At 35.8% G+C, this 18,095-nt stretch overlaps 1 protein-coding gene across 1 annotated transcript in view; it reads right to left on the bottom strand.

Moving 5' to 3' along the window:
• Positions 1–18,095, bottom strand: part of PCDH15 (protocadherin related 15) — a 1,147,277-nt gene that overhangs the window by 426,952 nt on the left and 702,230 nt on the right. The window contains exons 12-13 of the mRNA XM_027840684.1: positions 12,338–12,472; positions 11,022–11,171 (exon numbers count right to left, since the gene is read on the bottom strand). Coding sequence (XP_027696485.1) covers positions 11,022–11,171; positions 12,338–12,472 — 285 coding nt within the window. The remainder of the gene's footprint in view (positions 1–11,021; positions 11,172–12,337; positions 12,473–18,095) is intronic.

Here is an 18,095-nt window from a genome sequence, read left to right as displayed (position 1 = left end):
AACTTATCTGAAAAAAAAAAAATTTATATGAAAAGGGAAGGGCTACGAGGCGTCACAGTGGATAGAGCACCAGATCTGGAGTCAGGAAGACCTGTGTTCAAATGCAGACTCAGACAATTACTAGCTGTGTGACTCTGGGCAAGTCACTTAAGCTTGCTTTCCCCAGTTTCCTCATCTATAAAATGAGCTGGACAGGAAACTGGCAAACCACTTCCATACCTTTGCCAAGAAGAGTCAGACATGACAAAAATGACTGAACAACAACAATATGAGATGGGAGAAATTCTCTTAGGCATTCCATGACATCTCTCATTAATTATTGGTGTGGAGGTAATGGGGGCAGAGAGGAGATCAGGAAAAAGTCCCTGTAGGAAGTGACATCTGAACCAAGCCTTCAAAGAAGCCAGGATATTCTATGACAGAGGTATTAAGCATATGATGACATTGAGGCCAGCAACACTTCTGAGTGTGACCAGAATCACATTAAAGTAAAATTGGAAATACTTAGCAAGTGACCATGTTTATATTTCAGTTTGGCAACACTTGTCTAAGAGGCAGATTTTGGGATGGAGGGTTTGCTAGGCATGGGGGCCAGCTTGTACAGAGGCATGGAAATAGGAGACGTGTCCTATGTAAATAAAAACAAGAAGGCCTGTTTGGTTGGAGAGTAAAATGTGGGAAGGGGAATAAATAGTATGAAGACCTCCAGGTTTGAATTTAGTCTTTGTTTATGTCTTGTTTCTATTTCTTAGTATATAATATTTTCTTCATTTGCTATTATAATTATTAAGATCATAATCTAAAAGATATCTATATATTAGTTTACACAAATATGTGGATACAGATATCTGTGTGTGTATGTATATGTGTGTGTGTACAATTATATGTACATACACACATATAGGTATATATAGATATATGCATACATACAAAAATGTGTGTGTGTGTGTATTTGAAGGGACACAGAGAGAAACAGAGAGAAAAGAGAAAGCAAGCAAGCAAGCAATCAGGACAGGAGGACAGAGCAGGAGAGGAGAGGAGAGGAAGGACATGCATTTATGTTCTTGGGAGGCAGGCTAAGCTCTAGAAGACTTTGTAAAGCAGATTGCAGAATCATTTCTACGTTAACTAATCAGTGATGTTCCCATTTTCCTTAGACAATGGCTACCTTTGAAATTCTTTTATCTTCAGAAAGGGTAATGGACCATTAATGAAAATTCAGAGAACTGCCATGTTTTCCATTAGTACAAAGGTCTGGCTAATTCTGACTTTGGGTGCAATTTGTCGACATTTTAAATGAATGTCATTGTGCAATAGAATTGAGATTATCAACGTGTATAATTTTCCTTCTTCTCCATGAAAGATGTTGCTATGATTCCTTTAGTAAAAACCTACTATGGTGCCACATCTGAAAATGATGACTTGAGATATTTAACACTCCCTAGGCCCCTGAGGTTTGTTTTTTTTTAATCAGCTTTTTAAGATAATACATGAACTCATCACTATAGATCTTTGTTCCTTACAGACAGAGCTCTCAGACTAACAGTGCTTGGTGACCTATTAAAAGAAGGAAAAGCTCCCTCCCCCCAGTAAGACTTACTAAAAGAGTAATTCTAGGATGATGAGGTACTTAAAGATACTCCGGTCACTATTGGCTAGTTCATCGGGACTCCTTCATTGTATCATACAAAGGGCAAGTGTCAGATTGTCCTTTTTTACATGAGTCTATGATAAAAATCTCATCATAGATCCCAAGTCTAGAACAGGTGGTTCTATTAATATAGCTTGCCTCTCAGCAGGACTACCAGAATACTTGGATCAAAGAGGTATGACAATAGGACCTTATTCTTTGGGAATTATGGATAGTAAGCCAGCCCTATGCTGACGCACTGACTGAAGGCAAAGAACCTAAGCAGAGAAAGTGAAACTCACACCACTGAAAAAGACAGTGTATGTAAGCTTGGTGCCCCTCCCCCATCTTTAATTGTTCTGATTCTGCCAGATCTACAGTTGATCATCGTAATACTGAGAATGATAACAATTTCATAAATAATATCAACCAGCTAGATAATTAATCAACAGAGATGTATTCTGTGCAAAGCACAGTGGAAATCATTGGCAATATAAGACAAAGGTGCCATATTGCCTGCCCTCGAACACCTTACATTCCATCAGGGGAGACAGCAGATATATTTATAGGTATATACAAAATAGATCCAAGGTGATTTGGGGGTGGGTAATGGGAATAGCAGCTGGTGCAGTCAGGTAGGTTTTCTGGCAGAAGGTCAAGTTTGAGCTGAGTCTCCAAGTGATATAGAAATTCTAAGAAGTGAAAGTGAGGAAACGGCACATTTCAGGTACGGAGAAGCATCAGCGCAAAGGAATGGAGACAAAAATGGAGCCTGTATGAGGAAGATTAAGGACAGTTTGACTAAATCATAGGGAATACGAAGAGCACTAATTTTTCACATGATTGAAAAGGTAGCTTGGGGCCAAATTCTAAAGTACTTTAAATGTGAAAATGAGCAGTTTTTAATTTGTTTCTAGAGGCAACAGGGAATCATCAGAGTTTACTGAGAAAGCAAGTGATATAGATAGACCTGTATTTTCGGAACATCACTCTTTCCAAAAGGATGGAAGGGGAGATTGGAGCTGTGCAAAGAATGACTTGGAATGAGGAGATATTTAGGGCAGGGAAGTTAATTAGAAAACTATCAAAATAATGCAAGGGAAAGGTGACAAAGATCTGAAATAGGTAGAGAGGAGAGAAAGGGAAAAAAATATATATATAGATCAGAGAGATGCTGAGGAAGTATCTGGTTACCAGGTAGATATCAGGGGGGTGAGCGAGAGTGATGACTTAAAGGATGTTTGAGCACACAACTGGACCAGGGAAGTTCAGAAGAGCAGGGTTTGGGGGAGGGGAGACAATGGTTTCTCTTTAGGATATCATGAGTTTGAAAAGCATGTAGAACAACAAATTCAAAACATCCAAAATGTAGTTAGTGATGTGAGATCAGAGCTCAGGAGACAGAATAGGACTGAACATCATAGACTTGCACATGATAAGCATAAATTATTATCCTTACACTATATAGACATATGCATATATTACATTGTATGTAATATATTATAATATTATTATAGTACTATGTATTATTATAAAGTATTACAATATTGTAACAATATAATTTAATGCTATATTATAATATTAATACTATAATATTATTATAATTAGCATTAACTAATTAAACCCATGAGCATTTATTAGGTGACCTTTTGCAAGATTGTAGAAAGAGATGAGAATGGGAACTAAGCTATATCTTTGGAGAATATGTAAAATTAGGTGACATTTTATGGATGATGAATCAGCAAATAAGACTTAAGAAGAATGATCAGATAGGTAGAAGGAGAACTGAGACACGTGTGTTACAAAACCATATATACATATATATATGTGTGTGTATATATATAGTGTGTATATATATATATATATAATATACATACACACATATATATGTGTATGTGTGTGTACTATACATGTATATATACACACACTATATATTACATACATTATATGTGTATTATGTAAGTATGTACATATATGTATGTATGTATATGTGTGTGTCTATATACATTATATAATTTCATCCTCACAATGACTCATTATATAGATGCTATTATCATCCTCATTTTTATTCATGAGGAAACAGATTCAGAAAGCTCAAAACACCTGGAATCAAAAGTAAATATCAAAGGCAGGATTCATATCCTGCTCCTCCCTGATAAACTATTTCAAATTACATTTGTGCTGTTCTCTCAAGAATATTGGGATGATTGATTATGTCTTTAAGTCATGGAAGATTTAATCAGCTTCTCTTGAGAGAAGAGATTTTTTTGTCATATCTTTAGTCCTTAACATTCCTATTACAGTGCCTGGCATATAGTAAACAAATAATAAATGTTCATTAATTGATTGATTGATAGATAGATGAGTGCTACTGTTTAAGAAACCACTATCAGGATTCTTCTAAAGTTTTGCTTCTATAAACACAGTTTCATTCTACTCTGGAATTTAGGAAACCTCTTGATGTAATTATTTGTATCTATAGAAAGAACTTCATTGAAGAAATTCTCTCCTACTCCTCCAGTAAAAGATGTACGTCAATATATGAAAAAGTATTTATAGCAGCTTTTTTTCTGTGGTGGCAAAGAACCGGAAATTGAGAAGATGCTCATCAATTAGGGAATGGCTGAACAAGTTGTGGTATATGATTATGATGGAATACCATTGTGCAATGAGAACTGATGAGGAGGAGGTGTTTAGAAAACCCTGAGAATTCTTATATGCACTGATGCAAAGTAAGGTGAGCAGAACCAGGAAAACATTATACACAGTAACAACAATATTGTAATGATGATCAATTGTGAAAAACTTAGCTACACTGATCAATACAATGATCCAAGACAATTCCAAATGACCATGATGAAAAATTCTACCCACCTCCAGAGAGAAATTGATGAATTCTGAATGCGAATTGAAGCATTTTTTCTTTATTTATTTTCCTTGCTTTTTTTGTGATATGGCTAATATGGTCATATGTTTCACAAGATTTCACATGTACAATGGGTATCATATTATTGGACTTCTTAATGGGTGGGGGAGAATCAGGAGGGAGGGAGAGAATTTGGAATTTAAAATTAAAAAAATACTTTTTTAAAATAAAACAAATTTAAAAAAATAATCTAATAATTATATTGATATGTGGGGAATTGAGACAGTACCCATGAGGTAAACATTTATAGAGCAAGATGGCTGATTAGACCATCTTTTCCATCTGCATTGGTTCCATGTGTTAGTTTGTGGTTACAAAGACACAGAAGAGAATATAAATCCTGGCTCACTAGAATGCCCCATGATGGGAAATGGGAAAAGAACAAATAAAGCAGCATCTCCGCCTTTTGGGGGGGGGGGTTGGCTTTTTATAGGCATATATCCTTGTCCGTATCAGCAAATGAAACTGGGACTAAGGATAGGAACATTTGTACTTTGCATTCTTTCTCTGCTACAAGAAGGACAATGTTTCTGCTCAGGGTAGACTTAGAAGGTGGTATCATCACCCCATTCACCTCCATGAAGTGCTTGTTCATTTCCCAGTGACTATGAACTAAATTCATTTCTTCCAAAATATAAAACCTATACCAAAGCTATTTATATTTTTATTATTGTGAAAATACTCTGAATACAAAGCTCTAATCAATGGAGAAATTTCAGGAATGACTTCCAGACTGAAATGGCAGGCTAGTAGTTGACAAGATGATACCCTGGAAAACTCTCCTTTTCCTCCTTGGGTCTTAGGGTTATTGATCTGTAAATGAAAGGAATCTCAGGGGTCGCTTAGTCTACTTCTCTTTATAGGTGAGAATACTGTGCAAGGAGTCATCATCACTTCTGCTTATTCTTTCTTTCCTCCTTCTCCTCTTTCTTCTTCCTCTTCCACTTCTCCTCATCTTCATTCCTCTTCTAGTCTTCTTATTTCTCCTCCTCCTTCTATAGAAGAGCCTAGATTTCTGGGCATTCAGGATATAATGCAGCATTAATTGTTATAAAGCTGCAAATATAACTGAGCTTACTCTTTGTTTCTTTGTGATGTTTTTAAAAGAATTATCCAAACCGGATTTAAAAAAAAAATCTTAAAATTTTGCATCTCAAATTAAAACAACTCCAAAGTAGCATGTCACACCAAGCAGATTTGCAAATATTACAGAAAATAAAAATGATCAGTGTTGGAGAAGATGTGGAAAAATTGGGATAATATTGCACTACAGAGTTGTGAACTGATTCAACTCTTCTGAAGAGCAAGTTGGCTCTATACCCAAAGGACAATCAAATTGTGCATACCTTTGATTTAGCAATACCACTACTAGGTCTGTATCCCAAAGAGATCATAAAAAAGGGAATAGGACCTACATGTACAAAAAAAAATATAGCAGCTCTTTTTGTGGTGGCAAAAAAAAATGGAAATTGAGGGGATGTCCAACAATTGGGGAATGGCTGAACAAGGTGTATTTGAATACAATGTGTATTTAAATGTAATGGAATACTATTGTGCTATAAGAAAAGATGCGTAGGGGGATTTCAGAAAAACCTGGAAAGATTTACATGAACTGATGCAAAGTGAAATGAGCAGAACCAGGAGAACATTGTACACAGCAACACTGTGCAATGATCAACTATGAATGACTTAACTCTTCTCATCAATACAATGATCCAAGACAATTCCAAAAGACTCATAATGGAAAATGTTATCCACACACAGAGAATGAACTGTTGGAGTCTGAAGGCAGATTGAAGCATATTATTTTTGTTTCATTTTTTCTTTTTCCCTTTTGGTCTGTTTTTTCTTTTACAACTTGACTAATATGGAAATATATTTTATAGGATTGAAAATATATAATCTAAATAAAATAGCTTACCATTTTAGGAAAGGTGGGAGGAGGGAGAAAAATTTGGAACTCAAAGAAAAGAATGTTAATTGGACAAAAATACAAACTTTGCATTTCAAAGGTAGCTAAGTAATATAATGCATTGAGTGCTAGACTTCTAGGCAGGAGGACCTAAATTCAATCCTGCCTCAGACATTTATTAACTGTGTGACCCTGGGCAAGTCACTGAAACCTTCATTTGTCTCAGTTTCTTCACCTGCAAAGTAGGGGACAAAAATTGCACATATCCCACAGAATAATTGAAAGGATCAAATAAAATTATAAAGGTACTTTCTAAAAATCTTTTAAGTGCTATATAACAGTTAACTATTATTATTCATTATTTTAATGAATAAAACTGTATCATGAATTATTATCCACTCTACATTAATAGTATTGTTAATAATATTGTATTATTTATTAATTAATGTTATAAATATTATTTACTGATAACATATTATTCTCTTAAAGTTATATCCATGATCTATGTTAGCAACATCTAAAAAGTCATGAACATTTCATAAACCCGAAAACATAATACTAATAGTAAATGTTTTTTCTTCTCTTTTTTTCTTTGAAATAATAAGACCAGAGACATTAAAGTTGAACTTATACATGAGGTTATTTTTTAATTTACTTTTCTAGGGAACACATATATTAAATATACATTTATACAAGCAAATGTTAATTTGTGTTGTAAACAGAAATACACGGGGAAATATTCCATTCCAAAAACTCCTGAAGCCTTTGAGTTCCTGAGCAAATATAGTCCGAGCTATAGGACTTCACCACAGAATCAGCATTGTTCTGACAGTTACCTTTTCTAGTCGCTTGATGTTTTGTTTACTTATGAATTCACTTTTATTCCCAAACTGAAATCATACATAAAAATGGGAGCTAGGTCTAATTAGGCAGTAATACGGTAAAATAAAACGTTGTTCATGAAGGAGGCTAGCTAGAATATCCCTCTCGAAATCATGTACTATCATCAAAAAGAAAAGTTCACTTTCCTTGGACAATCATAATAGAAACTAAAGGCCAATGTATTTTTAATCTCACCTGTCTCTACGACTTAGATTGTTAACAACTTTATGATTCAATATTTGTCATCATAAAAGGGAAAAGCCTACTTTATGTTAACTATCTAAATATTTTGTCAGAGTGTATGTAATTAGATTACCATCAAGCTATAAGATATACACCAGTTCTGTAGTCTAGCTCCTACTGGGAAGCAACAAGTTTTGGTCACATAGCTTGTAAGTCTCAAAGATGGTAATTAAACCTAGTTCCAAAGTCAGCAGTTTCCTCACCATACAATTATGTCTCAGTGGTTTAGACAAGTGGTTTAGACATTTAGGTTGAGACAAGTGGTTTAGACAAGAGAAATGGGAGGTGATGATGCTGGGACATCCGGGAGGAAATGGACAGCAAGTGGCTGTGGGTATGAAGGTTACGAGAAAGGTCAAAGGGTGGAGGTATAGATTTGGCCGTTAGAGTAACTGACTTTCAGAGAGGGAAGGAACCTCAAAGGTCTTTCAACCCCAAATTCTCATTTCACACGTTGGGCCCAGAAAGGTGACTGGACTTGCCCAGAGAGTTGCACATAGAAATCATATCTTCTTCAAAGTTCAGCAGTGTGATAAAATCAAACAAGCTCTGAACCTGGAGTCACAGTACACAAGTTCAAATCTGGATTCTGGAACTTAATGCTGAGAACCAACTGTTGTTAGACTAGTCAGTTAACTTCGCTAGGCCTCAGATTCTTCTTGCATATGCAAATCTAGGATGGTTATTTGTTCAACTCTATTCCATTTAAGTAGTGATCAGATGCCTAATTAACCTCATGGGCCTTAGATTAAGAGTGGAAAAGCCCAGGGGCAGCTAGGTGGTGCAGTAGATAGAGCACCGGCCCTGAAGTCAGGAGGACCTGAGTTCAAATCCGGCCTCAGACCAAACATTTGACACTTACTAGCTGTCTGATCCTAGGCAAGTCACTTAACCCCAATTGCCCAAAAAGAAAAAAAAAAGAAGAAAAAAGCCCTTTAAACTACCAACACTGCATAAAAGTCAAGTTTAAAGAAGCCAAGGAAAGTTGAAAATGCCCTAGAGATCAGCTATAAGTTATCAAGTGAGTTGAGAAAGGATGAATTCAAGAGATAGGAGTAGGTGTGCATTCTGGGACACTGTTGAACAAAAAGTAGGACTCAGTTGTGGAAGGAGAATGAGATGTCAAGGAGGGCCATCCAACTCTGCAGGCAGCTAAGATTATGAAACCTGGGCTGTGGAAAGTCCCACTAAAAGATCAGCATCTTTTTCATCTTTTTCATCTTTTTCTCCCAATGTTTGCCTATCCAGAAACAATACAAATTGTTGTTTTGTTATTCAAATATTACCAGTAAATGAAATTTACTTTGGTCACTGATGCCGAAGGTTGACTAGAGATGGTTACAGATGGAAAATTAGGCAGAGAGTCCAATCTTTGCTTAAATGTTAGGAATTTTTCTAACAAATAGTAATAGGGAGCATTTATATAGCACTTACTATGTGCCAAGCACTATGCTAATCACTTTACAATTATTATCTTAACTAATCCTCACAAGGATAAAAGGAGGTAGGTGCTATTATTATCCTAATTTACATATGAGAAAACTGAGGCAGACGGTTGTTAAATTATTTTCCCAGAGTCACACAGCTAGTAAGTGTCTCAGACCATATTTGAACTCAGGTCTCCCTGACCACAGACCTTGTGTTCTATCCACAGCACCACAATGACTCAGAGAGTGATGGAAGCATGATCTTGCTCAAAGTAAGCTAATTCTTATAACAGAGTGTGCCGTATAAAATAAGGTGGTTAGGCTAGAAGACCCCTCAGGTTCCTAATAACTCAAGAGCTAAGACCTTACTGTCCTGTGACTGTTTCACCATATGACTGTGGCAGTTGAAGCCACGGGAGAAAGTGAGATTACCACAGAGAGAAGCTGAGAAAGAGAAGGAAGGAGTAGGAGAGGAGAGCTGGGATATGAAGAAGAACCAACCCAGAACAGGGAAGGAGCACCCAGAGAGTCAGAAACAGTAGGAGAAGATAATGCCACAAAAGCCAAGAGAAGATTTCAAAGAAGGAGCGATTATCGCTCAGCAAAGCAAATGCGGCATAAAAGGTCGTGGAATTTATCACTTTTTTCTCTTTTATGTCCTCACTACTCCCCAAAGACTTGGAAATAGTCTCACTACCTGTATGACCTCAGTTAAGTTACATCCCCTCTATTGGTCTCAGTTTTCACATCCGTAAAAAGGCAGTGGTTGGACTCAATGACCACTAGGTGCCCTCCCAGTTCTAAATGTATGACTCTAGGAAGGTAGTTTATAAATTCAACTCGTTAAAAATTGGATAATTAAGAAAGGAAAAAAAAAACTAACAGAAATCAGGAAAGATGTCCATCTGAAAGGGACTTGAGAGGATATTTAGTCCCACTGTGTTATTTTACAGTTAAGGCAACTGAGGTCCAAAGAACTACAGTCACTCACCCCAAGTCACACAGCTTGTGAATGGCAAAGTTTGGTATCAGGCATTTTACAGATCCAAATGTGATTTTAGATCATTAGTTACTTTTGCCTTTTTATTCATTCATTGCTTTATTTGCTTGCTTATTTGTTTACTTATTTATTTTAACTAGATAGAAGATACTTTTTTACATGTGAACAAAGGTATCCAGACATTTTTTACTGTTTATTATTATTATTGTTCCCCACTTAACCTACCATGTTTCTGATCTTCCTATTGGCCCTTTTCTGAGACACTTTGTGTCATTATGGCTGGTATTGAGGGAACATTTAAGACTCCATTTTTTTTTCAAATAGAGAGTATAGAAGGCAGAGAAAGGACAAATGATTCTAATCTTTCATTCTAGTCCCTTGCTTCTCTGTTTCAACATGAAATGAGGTCAGATTAAATTAAAGTGACACTGAGATTTTACTCTTTGATATTGGGAATATAAATGAATGGGGGAAAAGATCAAAAGGCATGCAATGTTATGTAGTGGAGAGAATTACGATATCAAATTGTGCCTCTAGATTGTTTTTTCTTCTCTTATTTTTAGTGTTAAAAATGTTTACATTAAAAAAACCAGATGATGTCCATTTGAGTGTCGAATATAAACTTTAAAAGTTGGATGGTAACTCAGTCCCTATTGTCTCAAATCCTCATTTTACAGATGAGGAAACTGAATGTATCTTGCTAACTATGAAAGTATAAAAAGTAGGGTAAAGTGCATAGAGTACTGGACTCTAATAAAGGAAGCCCTCATTTTATATTCTGTCTCTGACACTAGCTCTGTGATCATAGACCAGTCACATAATTCCTCTGAGTCTCAGTTTCTCCATCTATAAGATGAGGACCATAATAGCTCTTGTAGCTTCTAATTACAGGATTGTTGTGAGGTTTGAGTGAAAACATGTGCATGGACTTCTTTCAGAACACCAAAATCTCCACATCAATATCACTTACAAAGGAAGATTGACTTGCCATGTGTTGTTACCTGTATGACGCTGTCCCCAGGGCTCATGTCTGTATAAACATAGACATCATAGGAGATGGCAGGGAAGGTTGGAGTGTTATCATTCGCATCAATCACCTTGATGTTGACTGTAACAGGACTGCTTTCTTGGACACCATCAAATGCAGTTATCTATAAAGGAAATAAAAGAACCCCAGACCTTTAATGATGAAGTCCTGATTTGAATTGTCACTGAATGATCACATTCTTACAATGGATTTTTTTTCCTAATGATGCAGATGAAAAAAAAAAAACCTTTACTATTAAGAAGGGAATTATTTTCCCCGTAAACACACTTTTGTATAGTGAAAAGCTCTATAGACAGGTCAACCTCATCACTTTTCTGCCTAGGACCAGAGGCAGTTAGAATGAATGTTAATTTTCAATGTACAGTAGACTTGGAACTGGGCAGATAAACATATCCAAGTTATATAGGGATAAAAATTATGTACAATTTATAAACATTATCAATACTTACAAATTCAATATATGGATAACCTTCTGACTCATTTTAGAATAATTTCATTCTTTCAAATAGAAAGTTGTCTACTGATCAAGACTGAATAACAGTTAATGATGGCCAGCAAAATGTGTCATTGTGAGGATCAAAAAAAAATGCAGTAGGCAAAGTACTTTGAAAATTGCAAAGGGTTATATAAGTGTATCTCTCTCTCCCTGTCTCTTTCACTGTCACCTTCACCCTTTCCCTGTCTCTCCCTCCCTGAACCTGTCTCTCTCTCTCTCTCTCTCTCTCTCTCTCTCTCTCTTCCCCTCCCCTCTTCTTATCTCCTTCACTCCTTTCTCTCTCTCTTAAGAATGGAGTCATACCTATGATTTCATAATTGGGGGGGCATTTCAGGCCAGGTATGGGAATACCCTCCACTGATGTAAATGTAATAGAATCATAGAGAGTTAATCAGAGTCTAAAAGTTAAGTTACTTGCTTATGGTCACACAGACAGCATCTGTCTAAAACAACACTTAAACCGAAGTCTTCCTGACTCCAAGGCTGACCTCCTGACAACTACACCACTTTACCTCTTTGAATTAGGGTATTACTATGATAAATTTAATACATGTAAACTCCAGACATCTGCAATTATGAATGCAACCTCATGGCTTTATAGTTATAAAGAGAAGGATGTTGCATGAGGCATTCCTTATTGATCTATTTTTTGAGCTACTCCATGAAAATTACTCCCTCACTTCCACCCACAATGCACTGACCTTTTCACTTTTGAAAAACGGCCTGATTCAGGGACATGAGAATTCTTTTCACAGAGATAGCAGGAGGCTTACCGAGAAGGTGTACAACTGCTGCTCTTCCCTGTCCACGGGCTGAAGCAAGGTGAGGTAGCGTGTTATACCAGATGGAGTCACGGTGAAGACTGAGGTATAGTCATTCAGAAAGAGGCGGACCTCAGGGTCTTTTGTCTTTAAAAAAACAATAGTATTCATTAAGAGTTTGATGAACCATTTGTTCATTACTTAGAAGCAATCTCAGAGTTTATGAAATGAAATAGACAAAGAACTTACATAAATTATTACACTAAACAGTAAGTGGATTTTTCACCTCAGTAACTTGTAGATGAAGCAAAAGGACTCCAAAAGTCTGATCCTTTTGAGGGGACAGCACATTATGGAAAACACTCATTTGTGTGATTAAAGAATCCACAGAAATGTGAAAGGAAAGAAAGCTTTGTAAAGAAAATGCAATTATTCTAAAGAAAAAGAGCACATTCCTACCATTTGCCAAGCCATCAGGTAATCTCTAATTTATGCACAAAAATTCCTAAGTATTATGTTTGAGTCAGAGGAACCAGACCCAGAATGACTATGGGTGACATATTGGTCTTCTCCGGGCTTCAGATTGAAAAAGTCCTGGCCCATGAGATGAAATGACATAAGATGACATGACATGACATGACATCAGCACCTCCCTTCCTTTGATATCAAGGTGGAAAACTTTAGGTGTGTGATGTTTCCGAATTTGTGGGCTTTGCTTAACTGTTTTTGTTGTTGCCATTACAAAGTTAGGGCTCATTAGGTAGTTGGTTGATGAGTATATTTTTAGAAAAGACTGTGGTGTAATAGTCTACTGATTTTTTATATATGGAACATTTGATATGATCTTCAATTTTATTTTGTTTTGCTATCTTTCTACTCCATAACTCTCACTTACATATTTCTTACATAGGAATATCCACTGTGGTGTTATATAGGAATTCTTCATCAAAAGCCAAGGTTTATGACTAGCTCCCTCATACTCCCTGCCCCCCACATATCTACACACTTCTCTTTTCCCTTCTCTCACAATGCCTTAAAGTTCCTCAGATGATTCTTCACTGTCCGTAATGTTTTGCACCTTTCTGTACCAGTGTGCAAAGTAAAAGGTGGAATCTATGTTAACGATACTGACCAAGAGGTTAGGGACAAGGAAAAGTTTTTTTTTTTTTCTCTTTGAATACCCATCTTCCTCTCTATCCAATCAATGGATTCTCCCCAACCTCAATACTTCTATTATAGATAAGATCACCTGTGTTCATCCTATATTCTTACAACTCTCACCAGCCCTCTATCATTCAAATATCATCCTTACCTCATCTAAATGCTAGCCTATTCGCTAGTTTCTGAGAGTCTTGTTTTTCTGACATGTAGACAAATCCTATTTGACTTCTCTAAAAATCTTTCCATTAATACTTAAAGGCTCCTTATGCCCTAAGTAATAAAGGGGTGGGAAATGGGGAGAATTTTTATCATTGTCACTAGCAATAAAAAACTCTTAGCATCCAATGGGTTCTAGGTTTGCTTCAGGGACAGCAGGGTTGGAGAGGAAACTGTGATGGTATATTGTTCTAGAGAGAGTTAAGGGACAAGTAGCAGAGTTAGGACTCCAATCATGTTCGACTTCATCAAATCAAGCTTCCTTTCTACTATCCCACACTGCCTCTACTAGTTGGCAGTTTGCTGAGAGACTCAGTTGTTCATACAGTGATATCCCTAAGAATTATACTTGTTATTTATCCACATTTTAATTCTGCAAAATGCCTCCAAAGAGGAGTCAATCACAGATCTATTTTAAGTAAAGAGTTTCAGCTCATCAAGTTGAAAACACATAAATTTACCAGAACTACCTGAAAGAAAAGCTGTAATAATGATAAATAGTCAGAGACAGAATATGGTAAAAAGTTCATGCCTGAAAGCTCATTTATCCTCTAGAATCTACTAGATCTTTAATGTACATCCCTTAAAAGATAAGATGTTCACATAAAATGATTCAATTAGTGAAACCATTATATTAGCAAACTGCAAGGCAGCAGGGAATACACACACACACACACACATAAATTTAGTTGTGCTAAGAAGACTTGAGGAGGATACTTGGAATATGGGAAAGGAAGGGATAATGTGATTTGAGAAAGGAAAATGAGGTGAGGAAATTATTGATAGGAAGAAAAGAGACATGGGATTAATGTGATTTTCAGTAAGTGAAAATCATTCTCTCAGAAAGAGCAAGTAACCCAAAAGATTTATGTCCTTGACAAGTAACTCATTTGTTCAGGGTAGAGAGCTCTATATAACCAGTTACGTCATATACAGAACTGTTTTAACCACTCACCCTCCCACCTTTGTGGGTGGCTATACTTTTAATTTATAACCTATTCCCCAAAAACAATAGCACAATTTTTAAAAGATTTCTTAAAAAATTATAAATTCTCTAAACATCCAAATATGGCACCTCATTTAGTGTTACTTTCAAGAGGAATGTTGTTAAATATGACATAGTCTTGATATAAGGTGTGTATATGGAGGGAGGCGTGCTGAGGCTAAGCAGTGAGCAGCCATGAAATACAGCCATGATGAGCTGTTAATGCCCCAATTTAAAGGGTTTTCCATTTAAGAATATAAAGAAAATGAAATACATATAGAGCCCTAATTTAGCCCACAATGTGCTCAAAACCGGGGAACTGCAATAGGAAAAAAAAATAACAATTTTTGCCTACATTAACTAGATGTACTTTAAAGATGTACTTTAAAGAGATGTACATTTCTAGATGTACTTTAAAGGATTTTCCTTTTTTTAAGTGACTTAGATGCTGGCTATTTATGCTTATTTTCAGATTCTGTATTAATAACTTACATTGTAGAAGGCTGGTTGGAATTCAACCTTCTACATTTTTGAAAGCCCAATAACTTGAAACAAATGAGAAATTAGTAACTCCTCAAGATATTCTCTGGTAGGAAGCCACTTGCATTTGGATGGTGTAGCCAACCATGGTCCTTTTTGATTTTGAGTAGTGTACTTTGAACAAAGTTATATAATAGGGTTAATCAATTTTTGGCTAATATGTGGTTGCACATATAAAATGTTTGTTTCTTTTTTTTTATTTTGCAAACTCCATAAAGGCACAGAATATGATTTATCTAATGTGCTCATTCCACCTAATATTGTGCATAAGGAATGAAGAGAGGAGGCGCTTAATAATTGCTTGTTGAATGAATACATGAATCAATTGATGAATTAATCAATCTGCATTTTTCAGTATCTATAATGTATAAGTACAGAGACTGTGATAAGCTAAAGGAATTTTTGAAAAGAACTAATTGCAATGGTCCCCCCCAAAGTTTTTGCATTCTATAGAAGGAGAGTAAATGAATATGTATGTATGTATATATGTATGTATGTATCTATCTATCTATCCAAATAGCATATGTGTGTGAGTGTGTGTGTAATGTTTTCTAATTTTCAACATATTTCACTGACATACACATATATATGTTTTTATACCGGATATAATTTTGTTATTTTTAATGATTTATATGGACCCCTCTTAGATCTTACAATACCTAAGGGTAATCTTTACATAAATCAGTTAAATATTCCAATAAACTAGATAATAGAGAATTTCAGTTAAAGAAAACCAGCTAGTGCCTCCTTATCTAGATTTCCTCTCTTGCTTTCTTTTATAAAGACTTGATCCTGATGCATTTCAGGATTCTTATTGCATCCTCAAGTTAAGAAGAGTTTTGCTGCAAAGGGAAGCCTATCGTTATAGTCCCTATAGGAATCTAGCTCTCAGGAGCGCTATTTATTTATGACTAATAGCAATGACATTACGCCTTTTCTATTTCTTTACTCAAATCCCCAGGCCCAGGAGGACTCCAAGTAGACAAGATCTAATTTCTCTCTTTCTAATACTTAACTTTTCTGTTCTCTGATTTTCATATCCTGTCTTTCAATATCTTTCTTTCACTATGCTCTAATTCCTGCTAGATGTTTGGTCCTTTACAATCTAATTCCAGCCTACCTTTCCAGCCTACTAATTATTATTGCCTTTTGTAGATACTTCGGTTCAGCCAAACTGGCTGCCAACTCCAAACTATGCCACCATTCTTCCTACCAGAAACTTGGACTCTGTCCTTGGTATCAACCTGGGTTGTGAAAGTTGAGCTATCGTCTTGTCTTGCTTGGATCTAAACCTTCACCTCACTTTCTAGCCATAAGCTCCCAACTACTCTCATTTAGGTGAAACTCTTCCCCTTTTCCAACTCCTTTTTAAGTATCATCTTTCTTTATATTATATAACCTCCTTCAGGTCAGTGACTCCTGGCATTCTCATATTTCTACAGTGCCTGGTTTATAGTAAGGACTTAATAAATTGTCTGTCTATCTATCTGTCTACCTATCATTTATCTATGTGACTATCTAATCCATCTAGCATCTATTCATCCATCCATTAATCTATCAAGCTATGTATCTATCTTATTCCTAGAATTCAACACTTCATCTATCATCTCTGTTTCTTCCCTTAGGCTATCCCTCACGTGTGGCATATATTCATTCCTTACCTCTGCCTTTTAGAATTTCCCATTTCCTTTATACCTCAGATGAAGAAATCAAAGCTATCTATAGTCACATGAAAAAAAAAATGCTCTCAATCAGTTTTGATTAGAGAAATGCAAATTCAAACAATTCTGAGGTACCACTTCACATCTATCGTCTTGGCTAATATGACAGAGAATGAAAATGATGAATGTTGTAGGGGATGTGGGGAAATTGGGATATTAATGCACCATTGATGGAACTCTGAACTGATTCAACCATTCTGGAGAATACTTTAGAACTAGGCTCAAAGGACTATAAAACTGTGCATACCCTGTGATCCAGCAATACAACTACCAGGTTGGTATCCCCAAAAGATAAAAAGGAGAAAAATACCTATTTGTACAAAAATATTTATAGCAACTTTTTTGTGGTGGCACAGAATGGAAACTGAAGTGATGTCCATCAATTAGGGAATGGCTAATCAAGTTGTGGTATATGATTGTCATGGAATACTATTGTGCTATAAGAAATTATTTCATAAAATCCTGGAAAGACTTATATGAACCTATGCAAAGTGAGGTGAGCAGAATCAGGAGAACATTGTACATAGTAACAGCAATATTGTATGATGATCAACACTGAATGGCAGCTATTCTCAGCAACATAATGATCCAAGATCATTTCAAAGGACTCATGATGAAAAATGTTACGCACACCCAGAGAAATAACTTCGGATGTAGGAATACGGATTGAAGCATGCTATTTTTCACTTTATTTTTGTTTTGGTCTGTGTTTTCTTCTACAATATGAATAATATGTAAATATATATTTGCATGACTACAGATATATAACCTATATCACACTGCTTGCTTTCTCAATGAGGGATGAGAGGAAGGAGGGAGAGAAAGAATTTGAAGCATAAAATTAAAAAAAAGAATATTAAAATTGTTTTCAAATATAATTGAGAAAAATAATGAGATATTATTCAAAAAGTATTTCATTTAAATCTCAGTTCATTTACCTTCTCTTACATGAGATCTTTCTCAAACGATCCATGTACTATTACTCCTTCCAAGAGAATACTTTGTATTTATTTCACAAGTATTTTTTTATCTCTGTATATGTTCACCTAGCACAATGTCTTTTACAGGGAAGACACTTAATTTATGCTTATTCATTGATTGATTGCTATGCACAGATATGAGGAGTATGGGAAAGGGGATGTCACTT

Source organism: Vombatus ursinus, unplaced genomic scaffold (assembly GCF_900497805.2).
Source record: "Vombatus ursinus unplaced genomic scaffold, bare-nosed wombat genome assembly UNPS02014847.1, whole genome shotgun sequence".
NCBI classification, from domain to species: domain Eukaryota; kingdom Metazoa; phylum Chordata; class Mammalia; order Diprotodontia; family Vombatidae; genus Vombatus; species Vombatus ursinus.
This window is presented reverse-complemented; position numbering and strand designations above follow the sequence as displayed.